The sequence below is a fragment of the Bombina bombina genome, chromosome 11 (assembly GCF_027579735.1).
Source record: "Bombina bombina isolate aBomBom1 chromosome 11, aBomBom1.pri, whole genome shotgun sequence".
NCBI classification, from domain to species: Eukaryota; Metazoa; Chordata; class Amphibia; order Anura; family Bombinatoridae; genus Bombina; species Bombina bombina.
Window position 1 is genome coordinate 102,849,303 of NC_069509.1, and position 23,057 is coordinate 102,872,359.

General features: G+C 35.1%; 1 protein-coding gene across 1 annotated transcript in view; it reads right to left on the minus strand.

Annotated features, from left to right (window-relative positions):
• CCDC78 (coiled-coil domain containing 78) overlaps window positions 1-22,700 on the minus strand; it is a 254,500-nt gene extending 231,800 nt beyond the window's left edge. Inside the window, exon 1 of the mRNA XM_053694328.1 lies at window positions 22,591-22,700. Coding sequence (XP_053550303.1) covers window positions 22,591-22,659 — 69 coding nt within the window. The 5' untranslated portion in view covers window positions 22,660-22,700. The remainder of the gene's footprint in view (window positions 1-22,590) is intronic.
• Between the last annotated feature and the right edge of the window lie 357 nt (window positions 22,701-23,057).

The window sequence follows — 23,057 nt, forward strand, 5'->3', positions numbered from 1 at the left end:
TTCTAATGGCAGTTTGTGGGCTTCTTCGTGAATCAATAAAGCCAATATACAAATAACTTTTCGTAGCATTTTACTGAGTGGATCATAATTGATTTGGTGTCAGTGAGTTGTGTTTTACTGAATAGTAGTTCTTTTTCTGGCCCTATTTTCTCTGTTGCATCTATAAGAGGTCCTTCTAATATATATTGCATAAATACCAGGTGAATTTGTGCTGAGAAATAAAAAAATATATTTGTATGCTTGTGTACTCAGCATTTCATTGTCAACCTGTAAACCTGCTTGGTTGTTCCTTATTAGCTACTGAGCTCCAATTTCATGTACCAGATGTGTACTTTCAAATAGTAAAAAAAAAACAGCTTTAAGTTTTCATATAAATAAAAAGGTAAATAAACTACTTTTTACATGTTTAAAAAGTGCTCTCTTTTACTAAGGGCCGATAATCTAAAGGTCTCTGGGCTGGAGATTATTAAAGGGAAACTGAACCCAAATTTTTTCTTTTGCGATTCAGATAGAGCATGAAATTTTAAGCAACTTTCTAATTTATTTGAAATGCAAGAATGTAAGTTTGGATGCCAGCCCATTTTTGGTGAACAACCTAGGTTGTTCTTGCTGATTGGTGGATAAATTCATCCACCAATAAACAAGTGCTGTCCAGAGTTCTGAACTAATAAAAAAAAGCTTAAATGCCTTCTTTTTCAAATAAAGACAGAAAGAGAATGAAGAAAAATTGATTAATAGTAGTAAAAATGAATGTATATCTATCAGCGCCACAATAATACCATACAAGCTATATCTGATATAGGCGGAGTCTCCCAACCAGACTCCAAAAGTTAAGAGTAAAAAGAAATGCCAAGATACAGCGCTACACTACCCTCAGATGAGGGTTGGGTTGCTAAAGATGGTGTCCACGACTAGGAATGTGTATACATAAAGGTTAATATATAATATTGTGTTACACAAAGAATATATATAAAACCATGTGAAAAAGTACTTAAAAGGTAAAAGATTAAAACATTTTGATAATAGTAGTAAGTTAGAAAGTTGCTTAAAATTGCATGCTCTATCTGAGTCACGAAATAAAAAAATTTGGGTTCAGTGTCCCTTTAAAGAATGCTCACCAGTACTTCTATTTCCCTGGTAGAATGAAAACAGGATGTCTCACGAAGGGGCATAAACTGCATTTTCATATAGGGATAAGATGCATACATTACAAAAGTGCACTATTTAATTTACATTTTAAAACATTTACAAAACGAATAATTGAGCCATTCACACAAGAATATGCAGGAAAAATTGTACTGTTAAGTAGACACTCAACCCACATTTTTTCTTTTGTGAGTCAGATAGAGCATGCAATTTTAAACAACATTCTAATTTACTCCTTTTATCAAATTTTCTTCATTCTCTTGGTATCTTTATTTGAAAAACAAGAATGTAAGTTTAGAAGCCGGCCCATTTTTGGTGAACAACCTGGGTTGCCCTTGCTAACTGGTGGATAAATTCACCCACCAATAAACAAGCGCTGCCCAGGGTCCAAAACCAAAAAGTGGCTGGCTCCTTAGCTTAGATGCCTTCTTTTTCAAACAACTAGATTACGAGTTTTGCGTTGCGGCTTTTAACGCTGAATAAATTTTCAGTGTAAAAGCAGTAACGCACTATTGGGAGTTGTGTCGGTATAGCTATACTGCAAGCATTTTAGCCTGTAATGCAACGTCAATACCGCACTCAAAATTATGTTTTTGTGTGGGATTTCCATAGCGCCGGTATTACAGGTTGTGTGGTGAGGCTAAAATGCTTACGTTACAGCCTATACCGACACGATCCATACCGCCATCTGAGAGCAGTAGTTATGGATTTTGTGTAACAAAAATGTTTCACAAAACTCATAACTAAACTGTTACAAAGTACACTAACACCCATAAACTACCTATTAACCCCTAAACTGCGCCCTCCCGCATCGCAAACACTAAATTAAACCTATTAACCCCTAATCTGCCACCCACCCACATCGCAACTATTCAATAAAGTTATTAACCCTTAATCGTCTGCCCACCCACATCGCCAACACTATTTAAATATATTAACCCCTATTACCCCATACCCTGAGATTGCCGCCACTATAATAAAGTTATTAACCCCTATTCTGCCGCTCCCCGACATCGCCGCCACTAAAAAAAGTTATTAGCCCCTAAACCTCTGGCCTCCCACATCTTTCTCCACTAAATAAACCTATTAACCCCTAAACCGCCCGTTCCCCACATCGCAAAACACTAAATTAAACTATTAACCCCTAAACCTAACTCCCTCCTAACTTTAAATTAAAATTACAATATAACTCTATATAAATAAATAAAAACTTACCTGTGAAATAAATATAAACCTAACATTAAACTATAAATTAGCCTAACCTTACTATTCTAATAAAATAAAAAATACTACCAATTAAAATATCTAAATAAAAAATTTAAAAAAACTTAACACTACGAAAAAAAAATTTTTTTTTTAATTACAACTAAAAAAACAAACAAATCCTACGAAAATTTTTAAAAAATCGAAGTTTATCAAAAATAATTAACACTAAAATCACGAAAAATAAAAAACACTAAGATTACAAAAAATAAATAAAATTATTAAAAATAAAAACTATTACACCTAATTTAATAGCCCTATAAAAATAAAAAAGACCCCCTAAAATAAAAACACCCCCTAGTCTACAATAAACTACCAATAGCCCTTAAAAGGGCCTTTTGTAGGGCATTGCCCTAAAGAAAACGGCTTTTACCTGTAAAAAAATTCAGGTGTGATTTAAAATATATTCTATGCCATTAAGAATGAAGTCTTTTTGCTCCTTTGGAATGTAAGCCTCAAGATCGGCAAATGTTGAAATTTGTGACGTAACATACAATCCCGCAATCTCAATCTGACGCAGATCGATGCTTACGTCATTACAGATGTTCCGAATACACATTTGGCTCTCTTTGACACTTTTCCCCATTTATCAAACATTTAACAGGTAAGTTCGTGGCTATTCCGACGCATCATACCTGGTTTTCAATCCGCTACCCTTGAGGCCACGGATGCCATAGAAATAAATGGGAGTCTGAAAGCACCGAAAGCTTATGTTCAATGCTGCAAGACAATCAAGTATACCCCATTGATTTCTATGGTAGAACACAAGTTACATTTACACCTAACATATACCTCGAGTCTAAACACCCCTAATCTGCTGCCCCCAACATTGCCAACACAAATAAAATGTATTAACCTCTCGTCCGTCGCTCCCCAACACCGCCGCCACTAAATATACTTATTAACCCCTAAACCTATGGCCTCCCACATTACCACCACTAACTAAACCTATTAACCCCTAAACCGTCAGCCCCCCACATCACAAAAAACTAAATTAAGCTATTAACCCCTAAACCTAACAACCACTTAACTTTAAATTAAAATTACAAGATCCCTATCTTAATATAAATTAAAACTTACCTGTAGAATTAAAATAAACTAATTTTAAACTATAAATTAACCTACCCTAACTATTATACTACAATTAAATTAAACTACTGATTAAATAAACTAAATTACATATTAAAAAAAACTAAAAAGTAAAAAACTAGCAGCACGGCAGTATTGTTGAAAACAGGAACCTTTATTCCATTATACAGCAAACATGCAAGTGGTGGACAAAACGTCTGACATGTTTCGCGCCCTCTAATGGCGCTTCATCATAGACTAAGGATAGTACTCTGAAGTCTACCTTTTATAACGGCCAAAGGCAATTAATGCATTAACCCCAGACCAATTATAACAAACAAATGATTAAAAAACAACAACAAATAAACTTCATATATTTTATAAGTTCCCCTAATGGGCTGCAAGCTAACAATAAGAAAGAGAACCTACATGGTCAAAAAATTGATACATATCTAGCACAAATACATGAATACATTATATCACATGAATCCAATTCATAACACTTAATGCATGATATGTGATTAATAGTAAAAACAACAACAAAGCTAGATATATACACACAATTCATGAATGCACTCAAATGTTTTGTGTGTGTAAACGAATAGTTTGAATTAACAACGCAAGACTAGAGATAGATCCCCGGATTAGACAAAGTTACATATTATACTTAGATCCCATATCTAACACTAAATTGGAATACATATATATAACCTAATCAGATGATCATTCTTCAACCATCAAAAATTGTTTTAACAAGGAAAACTCTAATATCTACACAAGAGAGACAAGGGTTAATATTTCTTACGAGAACCTATAAATCATTGTAAGGTTAGTTACAATTTATACAAAATAGCTAATGTCCCACTCAAGATTTAACCCTGTGGGAGTTCTGGATTTAAGTTTATATATCCAGTATAACTCTTTCCTATTTAAAATCTTATATCTATTGCCTCCTCTAACGGGGGGTTTTGCCACATCAATGATTTTTACAGTAAAGTCTCCCTTATTGGAAAAATGAAAGCGATTGAAATGCCTGGCCACCCCAGAATCTTTATTATAATTCTTCACATCATTTACGTGTTCCCTGATCCTCACATTGACCTCTCTTGTCGTTTTCCCGACATATTGTATGTGGCAGTGTTTACATTCCAACATATAGACCGCAAATGTGGTCTTACAATTGGCATAAAACAACATCTCATATACCTCATTATCTACCGAAGATCTAAATACATGTGTAATCTCCATCATTTCACAAGTTAGACATGTTCTGGCTCCACACTTGAAATTACCTTTCCTTCTTAGCCAATTGTCTCCCCTGTGTCTAGATGTATCAGACACAAAACTTGGGGCTAACTTCGAGGCCAAAGTTAAAAGACTAATAGTAAGGGGATATAACAAAAATAAATTGCAAGAGATCAAAACAGAAGTTGGTGTAATGAAATGTGGAAATAGTAGAGTAAGAAAACATGCAAACACTTTTGAGAATAAGGTTGTGTTTACAATCGAATATACGGCACAATTTCCCCAATTTCCCACAATTTAAAATTTTGAGAAGGAATCTATCAATTTTGGCAGGTGACACTATACTACAGAAATACATTGAGGGCTGTAAATTTGTTTCAAAGAAGCCAGTAACTTTAGCCTCAAAGCTAAACTTATAAAATATATGAAGTTTATTTGTTGTTGTTTTTAAATCATTTGTTTGTTATAATTGCTCTGGGGTTAATGCATTAATTGCCTTTGGCCATTATAAAAGGTAGACTTCAGAGTACTATCCTTAGTCTATGATGAAGCGCCACTAGAGGGCGCGAAACATGTCAGACGTTTTGTCCACCACTTGCATGTTTGCTGTATAATGGAATAAAGGTTCCTGTTTTCAACAATACTGCCGTGCTGCTGGTTTTTTACTTTTTGGATTATCTGGTAAGCAATTGGTCGCTGCTTTTTTTTCAGTATTGCACCTTTGCCCATTTGTGTGCTTCCTTTGCCCCAATTTGTGGCGTCTGACGTCACTACTGTGAGCCTGAGAGCAGTGTCTGACGAGGAGTTTGGAGTGGCCGTTCTACTTTGTAAAAAAAAAACTAACCCTACTAAAATTATTTAAATATACAATCAAAACTTATTAAAAAGTACTAAATTACCACAAAAAAAAACCCAATAAGATTAGGTGTAAAAAAATTATTTTGGATAATTTGGTTTGTTATTTTTCGTAATTTAGTGTTTGTTTTTTTTTGTAACTAACGGCTAGATTTAGAGTTTGGCGGTAGCCGTCAAAACCAGCGTTAGAGGCTCCTAACGCTGGTTTTGGCCGCCCGCTGGTATTTAGAGTCAGTCAGGAAAGGGTCTAATGCTCACTTTCCAGCCGCGACATTTCCATACCGCAGATCCCCCTACGCCATTTGCGTATCCTATCTTTTCAATGGGATCTTTCTAACGCCGGTATTTAGAGTCTTGGCTGAAGTGAGCGTTAGAAATCTAACGACAAGACTCCAGCCGCAGAAAAAAGTCAGTAGTTAAGAGCTTTCTGGGCTAACGCCGGTTTATAAAGCTCTTAACTACTGTGCTCTAAAGTACACTAACACCCATAAACTACCTATGTACCCCTAAACCGAGGTCCCCCCACATTGCCGCCACTCTATTAAAAATTTTTAACCCCTAATCTGCCGACCGCACACCGCCGCCACCTACGTTATCCCTATGTACCCCTAATCTGCTGCCCCTAATACCGCCGACCGCTATATTATATTTATTAACCCCTAGTCTGCCGCCCCCGCTATCGCTGACCCCTGCATATTATTATTAACCCCTAATCTGCCGCTCCGTACACCGCCGCAACCTACGTTATCCCTATGTACCCCTAATCTGCTGCCCCTAAGACTGCCGACCCCTATATTATATTTATTAACCCCTAATCTGCCGCCCCCTACGTCACCTCCACCTACCTACAATAATTAACCCCTAATCTGCCGACCGGATCTCACCGGTACTCTAATAAATGTATTAACCCCTAAAGCTAAGTCTAACCCTAACACTAACACCCCCCTAAATTAAATATAATTTAAATCTAACGAAATAAATTAACTCTTATTAAATAAATTATTCCTATTTAAATCTAAATACTTACCTGTAAAATAAACCCTAATATAGCTACAATATAAATTATAATTATATTGTAGCTATTTTAGGATTAATATTTATTTTACAGGCAACTTTGTAATTATATTAACTAGGTACAATAGCTATTAAATAGTTAATAACTATTTAATAGCTACCTAGTTAAAATAATTACAAAATTACCTGTAAAATAAATACGATAGCGGGGGCGGCAGATTAGGGGTTAATAAGTGTAAGGTTAGGGGTGTTTAGACTCGGGGTACATGTTAGGGTGTTAGGTGCAGACTTAGGAAGTGTTTCCCCATAGGAAACAATGGGGCTGCGTTAGGAGCTGAACGCTGCTTTTTTGCAGGTGTTACATTTTTTTTCAGCTCAAACTGCCCCATTGTTTCCTATGGGGATATCGTGCACGAGCACGTTTTTGAAGCTGGCCGCGTCCGTAAGCACTGCTGGTATTGAGGGTTGCAGTGGCGTTAAATTATGCTCTATGCTCCCTTTTTGGAGCCTAACGCAGCCATTCTGTGAACTCTAAATACCAGCGGTATTTAAAAGGTGCGGGGGAAAAAAAGCACGCGTAGCTAACGCACCCCTTTGGCAGCAGAACTCTAAATCTAGCCGTTAGTTTTTTGTGTGGTAATTTTGTACTTTTTAATAAGGTTTAATTGTATATTTAAATAATTCTAGTAGGGTTAGGTTTTTTTATTATGTAATGTAGTTTATTTAATTGGTAGTTTAATTTAATTGTAGTATAATAAATACCAAAATAAAAAAAATCCCTAGCCTACAATAAACTACCAATGGCCCTTAAAATGGCCTTTTGTGGGGCATTGCCCCAAAGATATCAGCTCTTTTCCCTGGAAAAAAAAATACAAACACCCCCCCAACAGTAAAACCCACCACCCAACCACCACCTCCAAATAAAAACCCTAACTCTAAAAAAACCTAAGCTACCCATTGACCTGAAAAGGACATTTGTATAGGAATTACTCTTTTACTGCCCAGACCCTAATCTAAAAATAAAACCCACCCAAAAAAAACCTTAAAAAAAAACCTAACACTAACCCCCGACGATCCACTTACAGTTGTTGAAGTCCCGCTTGAAGGATCCATCCAGCAGACGAAGTCATCATCCAGGTGGCAAGAAGTCTTCATCAAGGCTGCCTCTTCTATCTTCATCCAGCCAGCGCGGAGCAGGTCCATCCTGAAGACATCCGACACGGAGCTCCTCTTCTTACGGTAGCCGCCGTAAACTGAAGCTTCAATACAAGGGACGCAATTCAAGATGGCATCCCTTGCATTCCTATTGGCTGATTTCAGAGGTGAGCTTCTGAAATCCTATTGGCTGTTCAAATCAGCCAATAGGATGAGAGCTACTGAAATTCTACTGGCTGATTTGAACAGGGTTACAGGGTTAATAGGTTTAATTAGTAGTGGTGGTGATGTGGGAGGCCAGAGGTTTAGGGGTTAATAAGTTTATTTAGTGGCGGCAGTGTCAGGAAGCGGCGGAATAGGGGTTAATATTTTTATTAGTGGTGGCGATGTCGGGAGCAGCAGATTAGGGGTTAATAGATTTATTATAGTGGTGGCGATGCGGGAGGGTGGCAGTTTAAGGGTTAATAGGTAGTATATGGGTGTTAGTAAACTTTGTAGCAGTTTAGTGGGTATAAATAAAGTTGGGAAAAAAACGGAATAACAGCGTCATCGATGACTGTTAGTTCACAAGAGTCCGATGCTCATCACCCCGTACTTGGTGCGCTGGTTTTTTACTGCTTTTTTTATAAATATGGAGATCGTATTCAGATCCACGGCAGGGATGTCTGGCGAGCGTATTGACGCTGGCGAATGCACTTAGATTGACGCTTTGATAAATAGACAAAAAGACAAATGCATATAATATGTTCAATATATTGTACAAATTATTTTGATGATATTTTGTTTCACAGTTTATTTAAAATGTTTACATATATATATATATATATATATATATTTTCATTTATTTAAAGTGTTTATATATATATATATATATATATATATATTTTCATCTAAATTGTCATTGCTTATTGTTCTTGTTTTTCAGTGCCACAGTAAGTGTATTTAAGAAACATTAATTTTGTTGTATATATTTTTAGATACTAGTATAGTGTTGTATTTTTAATTAATGAATTGAATCATCAACAGGTGCACTTTCCCTTTAAATAGGGAGTGTGCACCAAGCAAGCTAACCCTACGATTAAGTGCTCAATGGAGCACGAAACTAGTCAAGGAGTTTGCTAGCCTTGTACCGGTTTAAATTCTATGTCTAATAAAGATTGATTATATTTTTATATTAGCCCTCTGATTCCTCTTTAAAGTGCTGCTGCCTTACTTTATTCAACATTTGATAAATAGACCCCTAGGGGTTTATGTTAGGGTGTTAGGTTTAAATGTAACTTTCATTTCCCCATAGATATCAATGGGGTTGCGTTACGGCAATCGCCATTTCGCACTTCAGGTGTTAGTTTTTTTTCTAACACTCTCTCCCCATTGATGACTATGGAGGAAAGCGTGCAAGAACACGTCAAAGCAGCCCTTGGCTTTTGTGCGGTATAGAGCTTAACGCCACCATATCACATTCGTTTCGCACCCTGTTTAGCGCAAAACTCGTAATCTAGGTGAAAGATAGCAAAAGAACGAAGAAAAATTGATAATAGGAGTAAAATAGAAAGTTGCTTAAAATTGCATGCTCTATCTGAATCATGAAAGAAACAATTTGAGTTCAGTGTCCCTTTAAGGTGCATCAAAAATTGTAACAAAACTCTTCACCAAAAATCGTATTTTATCAAAAATTTTAAATTTGTATGTAAACTTACACAGGAATAAATCATATTAAATTTACAGAGTAACATACTGACATAGTAGATGAGGTTGAAAAAAGACTGAAGTCCATCGAGTTCAACCTATACAAATCTTAACATACCATATTGTTCCGAGTATAGGCCGCACTTTTTTCCGCTAATTTCAATCTTTAAATTCAGGGTGCAGCCTATAATCAGGCGCGTTGGTAAGTTACGCAGTTGTCTATTGCGGCAGATTGAGGGGGGAGGCTGTCCTGCCTGAGCCCTACATACCGGTATACTGGTCTGCAGATTTACTGAACAGTGATGTAATCCGACTACACTACCTACCTACAGGAGATCGTAATTATTGAGCTTGCCTTACTTAACCCCTTTCTCAGGCACATCACTTCCTGTTCTCCTACCACTATATTTATATCAACATAGAGGAGAAAAAAGTGGACGGGCGAAGGAGAAACAGTATTGCAACTGCTAAAATCAGCGATCAGCTTAAGCGGCGGTCGCCGCATGGGACAAGTTACCAGTACTTAAATCAGATGGACTCTTAGTAATAGTAATTATTGCTGCTCTGACAATCATGCTTTTACACATGGTGCTGGTCCCACTGTGATGGTCACGGAGTCCCAGCTGCTGGTGCCGCCTCAGTCACAATGCTTGCTGTGCACAGAGCAATTTAAGAAAATGTGCTGCTTGCCTAAGTTGCCTTTTAGTGCTAATCTATTGTTTTTTCTCTGCTTCAATAGCCTGTCCCGTTTTCCGAGTGCTCCAGCGCCAAAGCACACTCACAGGGTAACCTAATGAAGCATAGAAAAAAAATAATAGATTAGTTAGCAGGGAACTTAAGCGAGCAGCACACTTCCTTAAATTTAATTTAAAATTCTGTTGCTCCCCCACCCCCTCACTTGTTCCTCTTCTGTGTTGATATGAAAATAGTGGGATGAGAACAGGGAGTGACATGCTGGACAAGGGGTTAAGGAAGGCAAGTCCAATAATTACGTCTTCTGGATTGTGGAATCCCCAACAACAATCAAAGGCTAGTGAACACTTAAATTGTTAATGCCATGAAAAAAAAATATATCACTTTACTACTACTAATTCTACTAATGTGTATATTTTCTTTACAAGTTAAAAATGTAATTTCTTAAAAATGGCCCCAAACTTTAAGGGTGCAGCCTATAATCAGGTGCAGCCTATACTCGGAACAATACGGTACTTAAAGAAAAGCTCCAGAAGATCTTAAATTAATCTCATTAAAATAGGTGACCCATTTAACACAAGAATTCTGTTTCCACAAAGAAATGTATTTAAAAAATGTTGATGCTGGGGCGTGTCCAAGCAGCGATCTTGAGCGGTCGCACATTTCTTGAGCTCCGGGTGAAGAGCTGTTAATTTGCCGGTAATAGTTCGATAGTTACAGCAAAGTGAGCTTCCATGACTCGTTTCATGTGAATACAAGATAAAGCATTCAAAGATTTTTTCAGTTGGCTGTATTGATGACCCCAGGGCGGAAAAGGACTTTAGAGGCCTGCAGTGACGGCACATTCGCAGGCTGCGTCTCCCCCCCGGATTCTTCTGGGGTGTACGGCTGGAGCTATTTTCGCTTTTGAATAGAATTGGCACATCAGCCTGCTCTACAACGTTGACAGTGTACTTCTAAGCAGCACGATACAACCTTGCTACTAAGCCCTACAGCTAAAATGCGAGACAAGTCTCTTACTGATAGGTGGGACGAGATCCTTGCCAAGATGGAAGACCTCTTTATGCCCTTGATAGAGAAGGCGCTGTCAGAGAGCGAATTACAACTCCTTACAGAAAGTCTGTCTGACGCTGCAGATTTAGAGCAACTTCAATTGCAGCCCAAGGATAAACGGCCCGAATCACATACAAATCCTATGTGGGACAGTGAACCTATCACTCAGAGAAAAGGAGAGCCCCGGTCACAGGACTGCATCCCATTACCTTTATTTACCCCAGCGGCTCTGACTAGAATCATAGAAGGAGTCTCTTGGAACGGCTTAAAAGAAACACATTCACACTTAGTTCAGAGCGTTGAAACCCAGCAACGCACCTACCAAGTGAAGATGGCGCCCGGAACAGCTACAGTAATAAGTTGCAGCAGTAAAGTCTTCAAAGAAGGCGCAGAGAAACCTCTTGGATATAATCCGAAGACTTCAAGTCTGCCTGACCAGATCAGATTTGAGCCGGAGTCGGCGGCACTGCCCTGGAGCCCAGGGGGGAGCTCCGGGGAGTCCGCGATCCCTGAAGCAGTAAATCTCTTGATCTCTAACGATCCTCCAGAAACCCACTCAGGCAGATATAGATCTCAAAGTACAGTGCAGAAGAAAACCCAGCTTATTTCTAACCGCACCAGGATTAAAGCCAAGAAGGGGCTTCAAATACGGGTGTTTGCTGTTGATCAGCAGAAGGCATGCAGTGTACATAAAATGGAGACTTTTGGGACTTTAGCTAAGTATCTCAGCTCTGGTAGAGATTAAACATAAATATTGTGTTCAGTTATTAGAAAGTTTTTTATATATGTGTATGGGAATTGGGGGTTGTTTGGAGGGCACTGTTTTCATTATGTTATCAATCTTCTATATACAACTTCACTATAGTTCTTTCCTTTTTTAATATATAATGGAAGGGTGGAGTAAGGCCCTTTTTCTAGGCAATAATGTTAGCAGACGTTATCATCTTGCATGTATATAGGGCTGCATAGCAACATGCCCTCGCTCTTCTTTACATTTGACAGTAGTGAGTTCTGGGGGTTTGGGGGGGCCTCCCGGGCAAAACTTAGCTTTCCCCGTAAAGAAGGCGGGCCTCCAGAATCTAGGACAGTCTAGATAAGATGGCGGTGCAGGTTTGATAGTTTGATCTAGTGGTCTACGGCCGGGACCATGGGACAGACATAAAATTCACAGAATACCGCGCCTAAGTTAGCTTAGACAACCCCAGACATATACATGAATTAGTAGTGCAGCTTTTTACATGCAGTTATTACCCTGTCAGCTTGTTTTATGTATACAGCAACCCAAGCTATACCTCAGTTCTGAAATCATAGACCAACTAACATGAATATGATTATGTATTAAATATCTAGAAAGATGGCAAAAACTGTACACATAGCTGTTTATTAATGCTGCTCCTATATATTAGAGGTTCGTATTGTTCTTTATTATAACTGTTTTATGGATAATGATTTGTGGCGATGTGCCTTATGTATGCCCTGTGTTTAGCTCCAGCCCCAGCATCTGGATTATAACTTGTCTCTAAAATATTTGTAATGTTCTCTTTCTAGCAGGATGCTGCTTTTTTGTTTTCTCTTTTAATTTTGTTAGTATTAAATCCCCTGGACTTTATCTGTGCTTCACCCTGAAAGGTCCAAAAGTGACCCACTATACCAAATTAGGGGAAGAAAATCGAGGACTATAACTTTATACATCTATCTTTGCAAAGATTTATGGACCCCAATTTGTGACATGTGTATAATTTTATATTGTATGTCTTTTTTTTTTATGTCCTCAATAAAAATATTAAAAAAAAAAAAAAAAAAAAAAATGTTGATGCTGCTAGAGATTAAATCTCCTTTCTCCAGCCTTAAATTTTGACCTCTTGTCACAAACAATTTTCTTGGAATAAACAGAGCTTCTGCTATCTCTGTATATGGGCCATCAATATATTTATATACAGTGGGGCAAGAAAAGTATTTAGTCAGCCACCAATTGTGCAAGTTCTCCCACTTAAGAAGATGAGAGAGAGGCCTGTAATTTTCATCATAGGTAAACCTCAACTATGAGAGACAAAATGTGGAAACAAATCCAGACAATCACATTGTCTGATTTGGAAAGAATTTATTTGCATATTATGGTGGAAAATAAGTATTTGGTCACCTACAAACAAGCAAGATTTCTTCTTTAAGAGGCTCTTCTGTCCTCCACTCATTACCTGTATTAATGGCACCTGTTTGAACTTGTTATCAGTATAAAAGACACCTGTCCACAACCTCAAACAGTCACACTCCAAACTCCACTATGGTGAAGACCAAAGAGCTGTCGAAGGACACCAGAAACAAAATTGTAGACCTGCACCAGGCTGGGAAGACTGAATTTGCTTATACCTATGATGAAAATTACAGGCCTCTCTCATCTTCTTAAGTGGGAGAACTTGCACAATTGGTAACTGTAACTGTAAAGTAATCATGTCACCTCTCAAGTAGGACATTCGAAAAATGAAACGAATTTTAACACATTCTTTCGAATCGAATTTAGAATGTTTACATAACATTCTAACATTCGATTTTTGAATGTTCGGTTTCGAATTTTACGATTACATTCGAAAATATTCATTTTGAAAAATTCAAATTTATATTTGTAATAGTATTTCTAATGCTTTCTTTAAATGTAATATTCAAATTATGCAATATTCTATATAGAAACATTCAAAATTATATGTATCTATTATGTATCAATTTACTAGATTCCCTCCCTACCACATGAACTATTGAACTTCTGAATAGTATTTGTTAAATAGAATGTTAAAGGGACAGTCTACACCATAATTGTTATTGTTTTAAAAGATAGATAATCCCTTGTTTACCCATCCCCTAGTTTTGCATAACCAACAGTTATATTTATATATTTTTTACCTCTGTGATTATCTTGTATCTAAGTATCTGCAGACTGCCCCTTTATTTGTTCTTTTGACAGACTTGCAGTTTAGCCAATCAGTGATGGCTCCCAGGTTACTTCACGTGCACAAGCACAGTGTTATCTATATGAAAAACATGAACTAACACCCTCTAGTGGTGAAAAACCTGTTAAAATGCATTCTTAAGAGGCGGCCTTCAAGGTCTAAGAAATTAGCATATGAAACTCCTAAGTTAAGCTTTCAACTAAGAATACCAAGAGAACAAAGAAAAATTGGTGATAAAAGTAAATTGGAAAATTGTTTAAAATTACATGCTTTATCGGAATCATGAAAGTTTTTTTTGGACTAGACTGTCCCTTTAAATTCAAAATTTCGAATGTGGACATTCGATATAATTATAAACATTCGAATTCGAAAGTGACATTCGAAAACTGTAAATAGCATTCGATTAGAGAATTTTTAAGAATATTCGTTCTTATCAACATTCGGATTTATAATTCGAATTTCGGTAATAACATTCGTTCTAACATTCGAATTTGAAAATTTACACATTCACCCATCTCTACTCTCAAACGCCTTTTTCTAGAGAAAACAGATTTGGTTAACCTCTCCTTATAGCTTAAATTCCCCATTCCCCTTATTAGTTTTGTGGCCCTTCTCTGAACTTTTTTAGGGTCTGAAATGTTTTTTTTTTAGATCAGTCCCAAGAACTGCACTCTATACTCAAGGTGAGGTCTTACCAGGCATTTATATAGTGACAGAATTATGCTTTTCTACCTTGCATCAATGCCTCTTTTAATACATAATAATATCTTATTAACCTTAGAAGCCTCTGCCCTGCATTGTGCACTCATCTTTAGCTTGTTATCTATTACTACTCCCAAATCCCTCTCCTGCTCTGTTTGGATATGTCTATTTATGTTTAAATAATACATTGCCTGCTTATTTGTACAAACAAAATATAGAACCTTACATTTCATAGTATTAAAGATAATTCTTAATTTACCTGCCCATTCTTCTGATTTTTTTAGATCCCTTTGTAGCATAATTTCATCCTGCACTGACCTAATAACCTTACTCAACTTTGTATCATCTGCAAAAAGAGATGTTGCTATTTAAGTCCTTACTCTAAGGGGCCGATTCATCAAACCCCGTATGGAGCTTGATGCAGCTGTTTCCGCCCGAGCCTTCAGGCTCGCCGGAAACAGGAGTTAAGAAGCAGCGGTCTTAAGACTGCTGCTCCTTATCTCTTACGCCTCCTCTGAGGCAGCAGACATAAATCCGCCCGATCGCATACGATTGGGTTGATTGACACCCCCTGTTAGCAGCCGATTGTCCGTGTATCTGCAGGGGGCGGCATTGCAAAAGCTGTTCACTAGAACTGTTTGTGCAATGATAAATGCCGACAGCGTATGCTGTCTGCGATTATCGATGTGTGGTGGATTATCGATGTGTATATATATATATATATATATATATATATATATTGGATTTTTTTTTTTAAATTATTATTATTTTACAGTATTTCTGAAATGGGAAAGAAAAAAAATGTGTTTCATGTCCCTTTAAGGATTTTATATTACAATCTAACATGTTTAATTTGCCTTTAAAAATGTTATCTGTATTTTTTGTATATTTATATTTGCTTATATTCCAGCTCATGGTTCACTATAGTTTTTATTAAATGCTGTTTTAAACAACCATAATTTATTATATGCTATGTATTTCACTTGTATTTAACAGAATTGTAAAGGGCACACAGTTGCTATTCTCTGGCCCCTGGGTTGTACTTACCCCTGGGCCAAAAGTTGCCTGCTCTCCCCTGCTCCCTGCATTCTGCATTAAAGGCTAAGTAAACTAGTTTACCCATCAACCCAAACTGTCTCATTTCAAGCACTATGTCTACTACTGCACATTATTGAAACAAAAATTGATTTTCCCATTGTACTGTATTTGTAATTGACACTCAAGTCAAAATTAAAGTTTCATGATTCAGATAGATCACACCTATTTAAACAACTTTCCAATTTAATTACATGAACACAATGTGCACAGTCTTTTTATATTTGCACATTTTGAGTCACCAGCTCCTACTGAGCATGTGCAAGAATTCACAGAATATATGTATATGCCTTTGTGATGGCTGTCACAGGATACAGGGGGAGTAGAAATAGACATAACTTTGAAATTTGTCAGAACAAAATCTATTTCTCATTTGAAATTGAGATCAAATGCTATTGCATGGTCTTTTTATCATGCATTTGTTGATTATGCAAATCTACTGTATTTACTGTTCCTTTAACTAATTCAAATGGAAATCTTTCTAATGGATTGGAAAGCTATTGGCAAAAACTACTCAAGTTTGTATGACAAAAACTAATAGGTTGGAATGAAGCCAACATTTGGTAATACAGTTTTGTTTCCACACCAAGGAATTAAAAAACAGTGTTACATACATATACATAGTGTTACATACATATACATATAACAGTGTTACATACATATACATATTACAGTGTTACATACATATACATATTACAGTGTTACATACATATACATAGTGTTACATACATATACATATAACAGTGTTACATACATATACATAGTGTTACATACATATACATATTACAGTGTTACATACATATACATATTACAGTGTTACATACATATACATAGTGTTACATACATATACATAGTGTTACATACATATACATATAACAGTGTTACATACATATACATATTACAGTGTTACATACATATACATATTACAGTGTTACATACATATACATAGTGTTACATACATATACATATAACAGTGTTACATACATATACATATTACAGTGTTACATACATATACATATTACAGTGTTACATACATATACATATTACAGTGTTACATACATATACATAGTGTTACATACATATACATAGTGTTACATACATATACATATAACAGTGTTACATACATATACATATTACAGTGTTACATACATATACATAGTGTTACATACATATACATAGTGTTACATACATATACATATTACAGTGTTACATACATATACATATTACAGTGTTACATACATATACATAGTGTTACATACATATACATAGTGTTACATACATATACATATAACAGTGTTACATACATATACATATTACAGTGTTACATACATATACATATTACAGTGTTACATACATATACATAGTGTTACATACATATACATATAACAGTGTTACATACATATACATATTACAGTGTTACATACATATACATATTACAGTGTTACATACATATACATAGTGTTACATACATATACATAGTGTTACATACATATACATATAACAGTGTTACATACATATACATATTACAGTGTTACATACATATACATATTACAGTGTTACATACATATACATATAACAGTGTTACATACATATACATATAACAGTGTTATACATATACATATAACAGTGTTACATACATATAACAGTGTTACATACATATACATATAGCAGTGTTACATACATATACATATAACAGTGTTACAAACATATACATATAACAGTGTTACATACATATACATATAGCAGTGTTGCATACATATACATATAACAGTGTTACATACATATACATATAACAGTGTTACATACATATACATATAACAGTGTTACATACATATACATATAACAGTGTTACATACATATACATATAACAGTGTTACATACATATACATAGTGTTACATACATATACATAGTGTTACATACATATACATAGTGTTACATACATATACATATAACAGTGTTACATACATATACATATAACAGTGTTACATACATATACATATAACAGTGTTACATACATATACATAGTGTTACATACATATACATAGTGTTACATACATATAACAGTGTTACATACATATACATATAACAGCATTACATACAAATACATATAACAGTGTTACATACATATAGATATAACAGTGTTACATACATATACATATAACAGTGTTACATGCATATACATATAGCAGTGTTACATACATATACATATAACAGTGTTACGTACATATACATATAATAGTGTTACATACATATACATATAACAGTGTTACATACATATACATATAACAGTGTTACATACCTATACATATACAGTGGGGCAAAAAAGTATTTAGTCAGCCACCAATTGTGCAAGTTCTCCCACTTAAGAAGATGAGAGAGAGGCCTGTAATTTTCATCATAGGTATACCTCAACTATGAGAGACAAAATGTGGAAACAAATCCAGACACATCACATTGTCTGATTTGGAAATAATTTATTTGCAAATTATGATGGAAAATAAGTATTTGGTCAAATACAGTTTTGTTTCCACACCAAGGAATTAAAAAACAGTGTTACATACATATAACAGTGTTACATACATATACATATTACAGTGTTACATACATATACATATTACAGTGTTACATACATATAACAGTGTTACATACATATACATATTACAGTGTTACATACATATACATATTACAGTGTTACATACATATACATATAACAGTGTTACATACATATACATATAATAGTGTTACATACATATACATATAACAGTGTTACATACATATAACAGTGTTACATACATATACATATAACAGTGTTACATACATATACATATAACAGTGTTACATACATATACATATAGCAGTGTTACATACATATACATATAACAGTGTTACATACATATACATATAACAGTTATACATATACATATAACAGTGTTACATACATATAACAGTGTTACATACATATACATATAGCAGTGTTACATACATATACATATAACAGTGTTACATACATATACATATAACAGTGTTACATACATATACATATAACAGTGTTAGATACATATACATATAACAGTGTTACATACATATACATATAACAGTGTTACATACATATACATACATATACATAGTGTTACATACATATACATATAACAGTGTTACATACATATACATATAACAGTGTTACATACATATACATAGTGTTACATACATATACATAGTGTTACATACATATACATATAACAGTGTTACATACATATACATATAACATCGTTACATACAAATACATATAACAGTGTTACATACATATACATATAACAGCGTTACATACAAATACATATAACAGTGTTACATACATATACATATAACAGTGTTACATACATATACATATAGCAGTGTTACATACATACACATGTAACAGTGTTACGTACATATACATATAATAGTGTTACATACATATACATATAACAGTGTTACATACATATACATATAACAGTGTTACATACCTATACATATACAGTGGGGCAAAAAAGTATTTAGTCAGCCACCAATTGTGCAAGTTCTCCCACTTAAGAAGATGAGAGAGAGGCCTGTAATTTTCATCATAGGTATACCTCAACTATGAGAGACAAAATGTGGAAACAAATCCAGACACATCACATTGTCTGATTTGGAAATAATTTATTTGCAAATTATGATGGAAAATAAGTATTTGGTCAATATCAAAAGTTCATCTCAATACTTATCCTTTGTTGGCAATGACAGAGGTCAAACGTTTTCTGTAAGTCTTCACAAGGTTGTCACACACTGTTGCTGGTATGTTGGCCCATTCCTGCATGCAGATATCCTCTAAAGCAGTGATGTTTTGGGGCTTTCGCTGGGCATCACAGACTTTCAACTCCCTCCAAAGGTTTTCTATGGGGTTGTCATGCTGAAAGACCCAGCCACGTTTCATCTTCAATGCCCTTGCTGATGGAAGGAGGTTTGCACTCAAAATCTCACGATACATGGCCCCATTCATTCTTTCATGTACACGGATCAGTCGTCCTGTTCCCTTTGCAGAGAAACAGCCCCAAAGCATGATGTTGCCACCCCCATGCTTCACAGTAGGTATGGTGTTCTTTGGTTGCAACTCAGCATTCTCTCTCCTCCAAACACGATGAGTTGTGTTTCTACCAAACAGGTCTTCTTTGGTTTCATCTGACCATATGACATTCTCCCAATCTACTTCTGGATCTAGCATACTTCAGATGGGCCCGGACATGTACTGGCTTAAGCAGGGGGACACGTCTGGCACTGCAGGATCTGAGCCCCTGGCAGCGTAGTGTGTTACTGATGGTAGCCTTTGTTACGTTGGTCCCAGCTCTCTGCAGGTCATTCACTAGGTCCCCCCGTTTGGTTCTGGGATGTTTGCTCACCGTTCTTGTGATCATTTTGACCCCACGGGGTGAGATCTTGCGTGGAGCCCCAGATCGAGGGAGATTATCAGTGGTCTTGTATGTCTTCCATTTTCTAATTATTACTCCCACCGTTGATTTCTTTACACCAAGCTGCTTGCCTATTGCAAATTCAGTCTTCCCAGCCTGGTGCAGGTCTACAATTTTGTTTCTGGTGTCCTTCGACAGCTCTTTGGTCTTCACCATAGTAGAGTTTGGAGTGTGACTGTTTGAGGTTGTGGACAGGTGTCTTTTATACGGATAACAAGTTCAAATAGGTGCCATTAATACAGGTAATGAGTGGAGGACAGAGGAGCCTCTTAAAGAAGAAGATACAGGTCTGTGAGAACAAGAAATCTAGCTTGTTTGTAGGTGACCAAATACTTATTTTCCACCATAATATGCAAATAAATTCTTTCCAAATCAGACAATGTCATTGTCTGGATTTGTTTATACATTTTGTCTCTCATAGTTGAGGTATACCTATGATGAAAATTACAGGCCTCTCTCATCTTCTTAAGTGGGAGAACTTGCACAATTGGTGGCTGACTAAATACTTTTTTGCCCCACTGTAACAGTGTTACATAAATATACATATAACAGTGTTACATAAATATACATATAACAGTGTTACATACATATACATATAACAGTGTTACATACATATACATATAACAGTGTTACATACATATACATATAACAGTGTTACATACATATACATATAGCAGTTACATATTAACAGTGTTACATACATATAAATATAACAGTGTTACATACATATAACAGTGTTACATACATATAACAGTGTTACATACATATAACAGTGTTACATACATATACATATAACAGTGTTAAATACATATAACAGTGTTACATACATATACATATAACAGTGTTACATACATATTACAGTGTTACATACATATAACAGTGTTACATACATATACATATTACAGTGTTACATACATATAACAGTGTTACATACATATACATATAACAGTGTTACATACATATAACAGTGTTACATACATATACATATAACAGTGTTACATACATATAACAGTGTTACATACATATAAATATAACAGTGTTACATACATATAACAGTGTTACATACATATACATACAACAGTGTTATATGTATATGCGCTTCTGAAATAAATATACTCAGGTCAACCACATTGTCAAATTCATAAGATTAGTATAATTTTTAATTCAGCATCATGCTTCATATTAAGTTGTGGCAGCAAGATAGCAGTTACATACATATAACAGTGTTACATACATATAAATATAACAGTGTTACATACATATAACAGTGTTACATACATATAACAGTGTTACATATATATAACAGTGTTACATACATATAACAGTGTTACATACATATACATATAACAGTGTTAAATACATATAACAGTGTTACATACATATACATATAACAGTGTTACATACATATTACAGTGTTACATACATATAACAGTGTTACATACATATACATATTACAGTGTTACATACATATAACAGTGTTACATACATATACATATAACAGTGTTACATACATATAACAGTGTTACATACATATAAATATAACAGTGTTACAAACATATAACAGTGTTACATACATATACATATAACAGTGTTAAATACATATAACAGTGTTACATACATATACATATAACAGTGTTACATACATATTACAGTGTTACATACATATAACAGTGTTACATACATATACATATTACAGTGTTACATACATATAACAGTGTTACATACATATACATATAACAGTGTTACATACATATAACAGTGTTACATACATATACATATAACAGTGTTACATACATATAACAGTGTTACATACATATAACAGTGTTACATACATATACATATAACAGTGTTACATACATATAACAGTGTTACATACATATAACAGTGTTACATACATATACATATAACAGTGTTACATACATATAACAGTGTTACATACATATACATACAACAGTGTTATATGTATATGCGCTTCTGAAATAAATATACTCAGGTCAACCACATTGTCAAATTCATAAGATTAGTATAATTTTTAACTCAGCATCATGCCTCATATTAAGTTGTGGCAGCAAGATATGAAGCATGATGCCGAGTTTAAAATTATACTAGTACAGCTAATTGGCTGAAATTTGCAATTTTCACCCAATAATATAAATAGAAATGTATACATATGATTTTATTTACTCACGTTTTCATTGGTTAGTCGTCTGATTTGTTCATTAAGAACATTGTCGCTGTCAGTGTCCATAAGTGTCATGTAGTAAAATGCAGCTTTTGATAGGGAGAGAAAATAACAGGAGAAATGTTCAGCTAAAGCTGCATAAGTTTACAACCTGACAAACAGTTGCTATGGATGCAGATTTGTGCACATGGGATCAGAGTTGCTATGGATCCTTATTTGTATACATAGGAGATTGAAAAGTTACAACACAAAGGGAGGGGCAAAAGATCATTGTGAAAAGGATAGTCAGATGCGTATAACTAATACAGGTTAATCCTGAAATTCATTGCTGTGTTAATCATGGGAAAAACGGTCCTTTTAAATATACTGCAGGTCCCTGCTTATGTACAATTCAAGGACACTAAAAAAAATAAGCAGGGAGTCAGAATTAAAGGGACATGAAACCCATTTTTTTTATTTCATGATACAGTGAT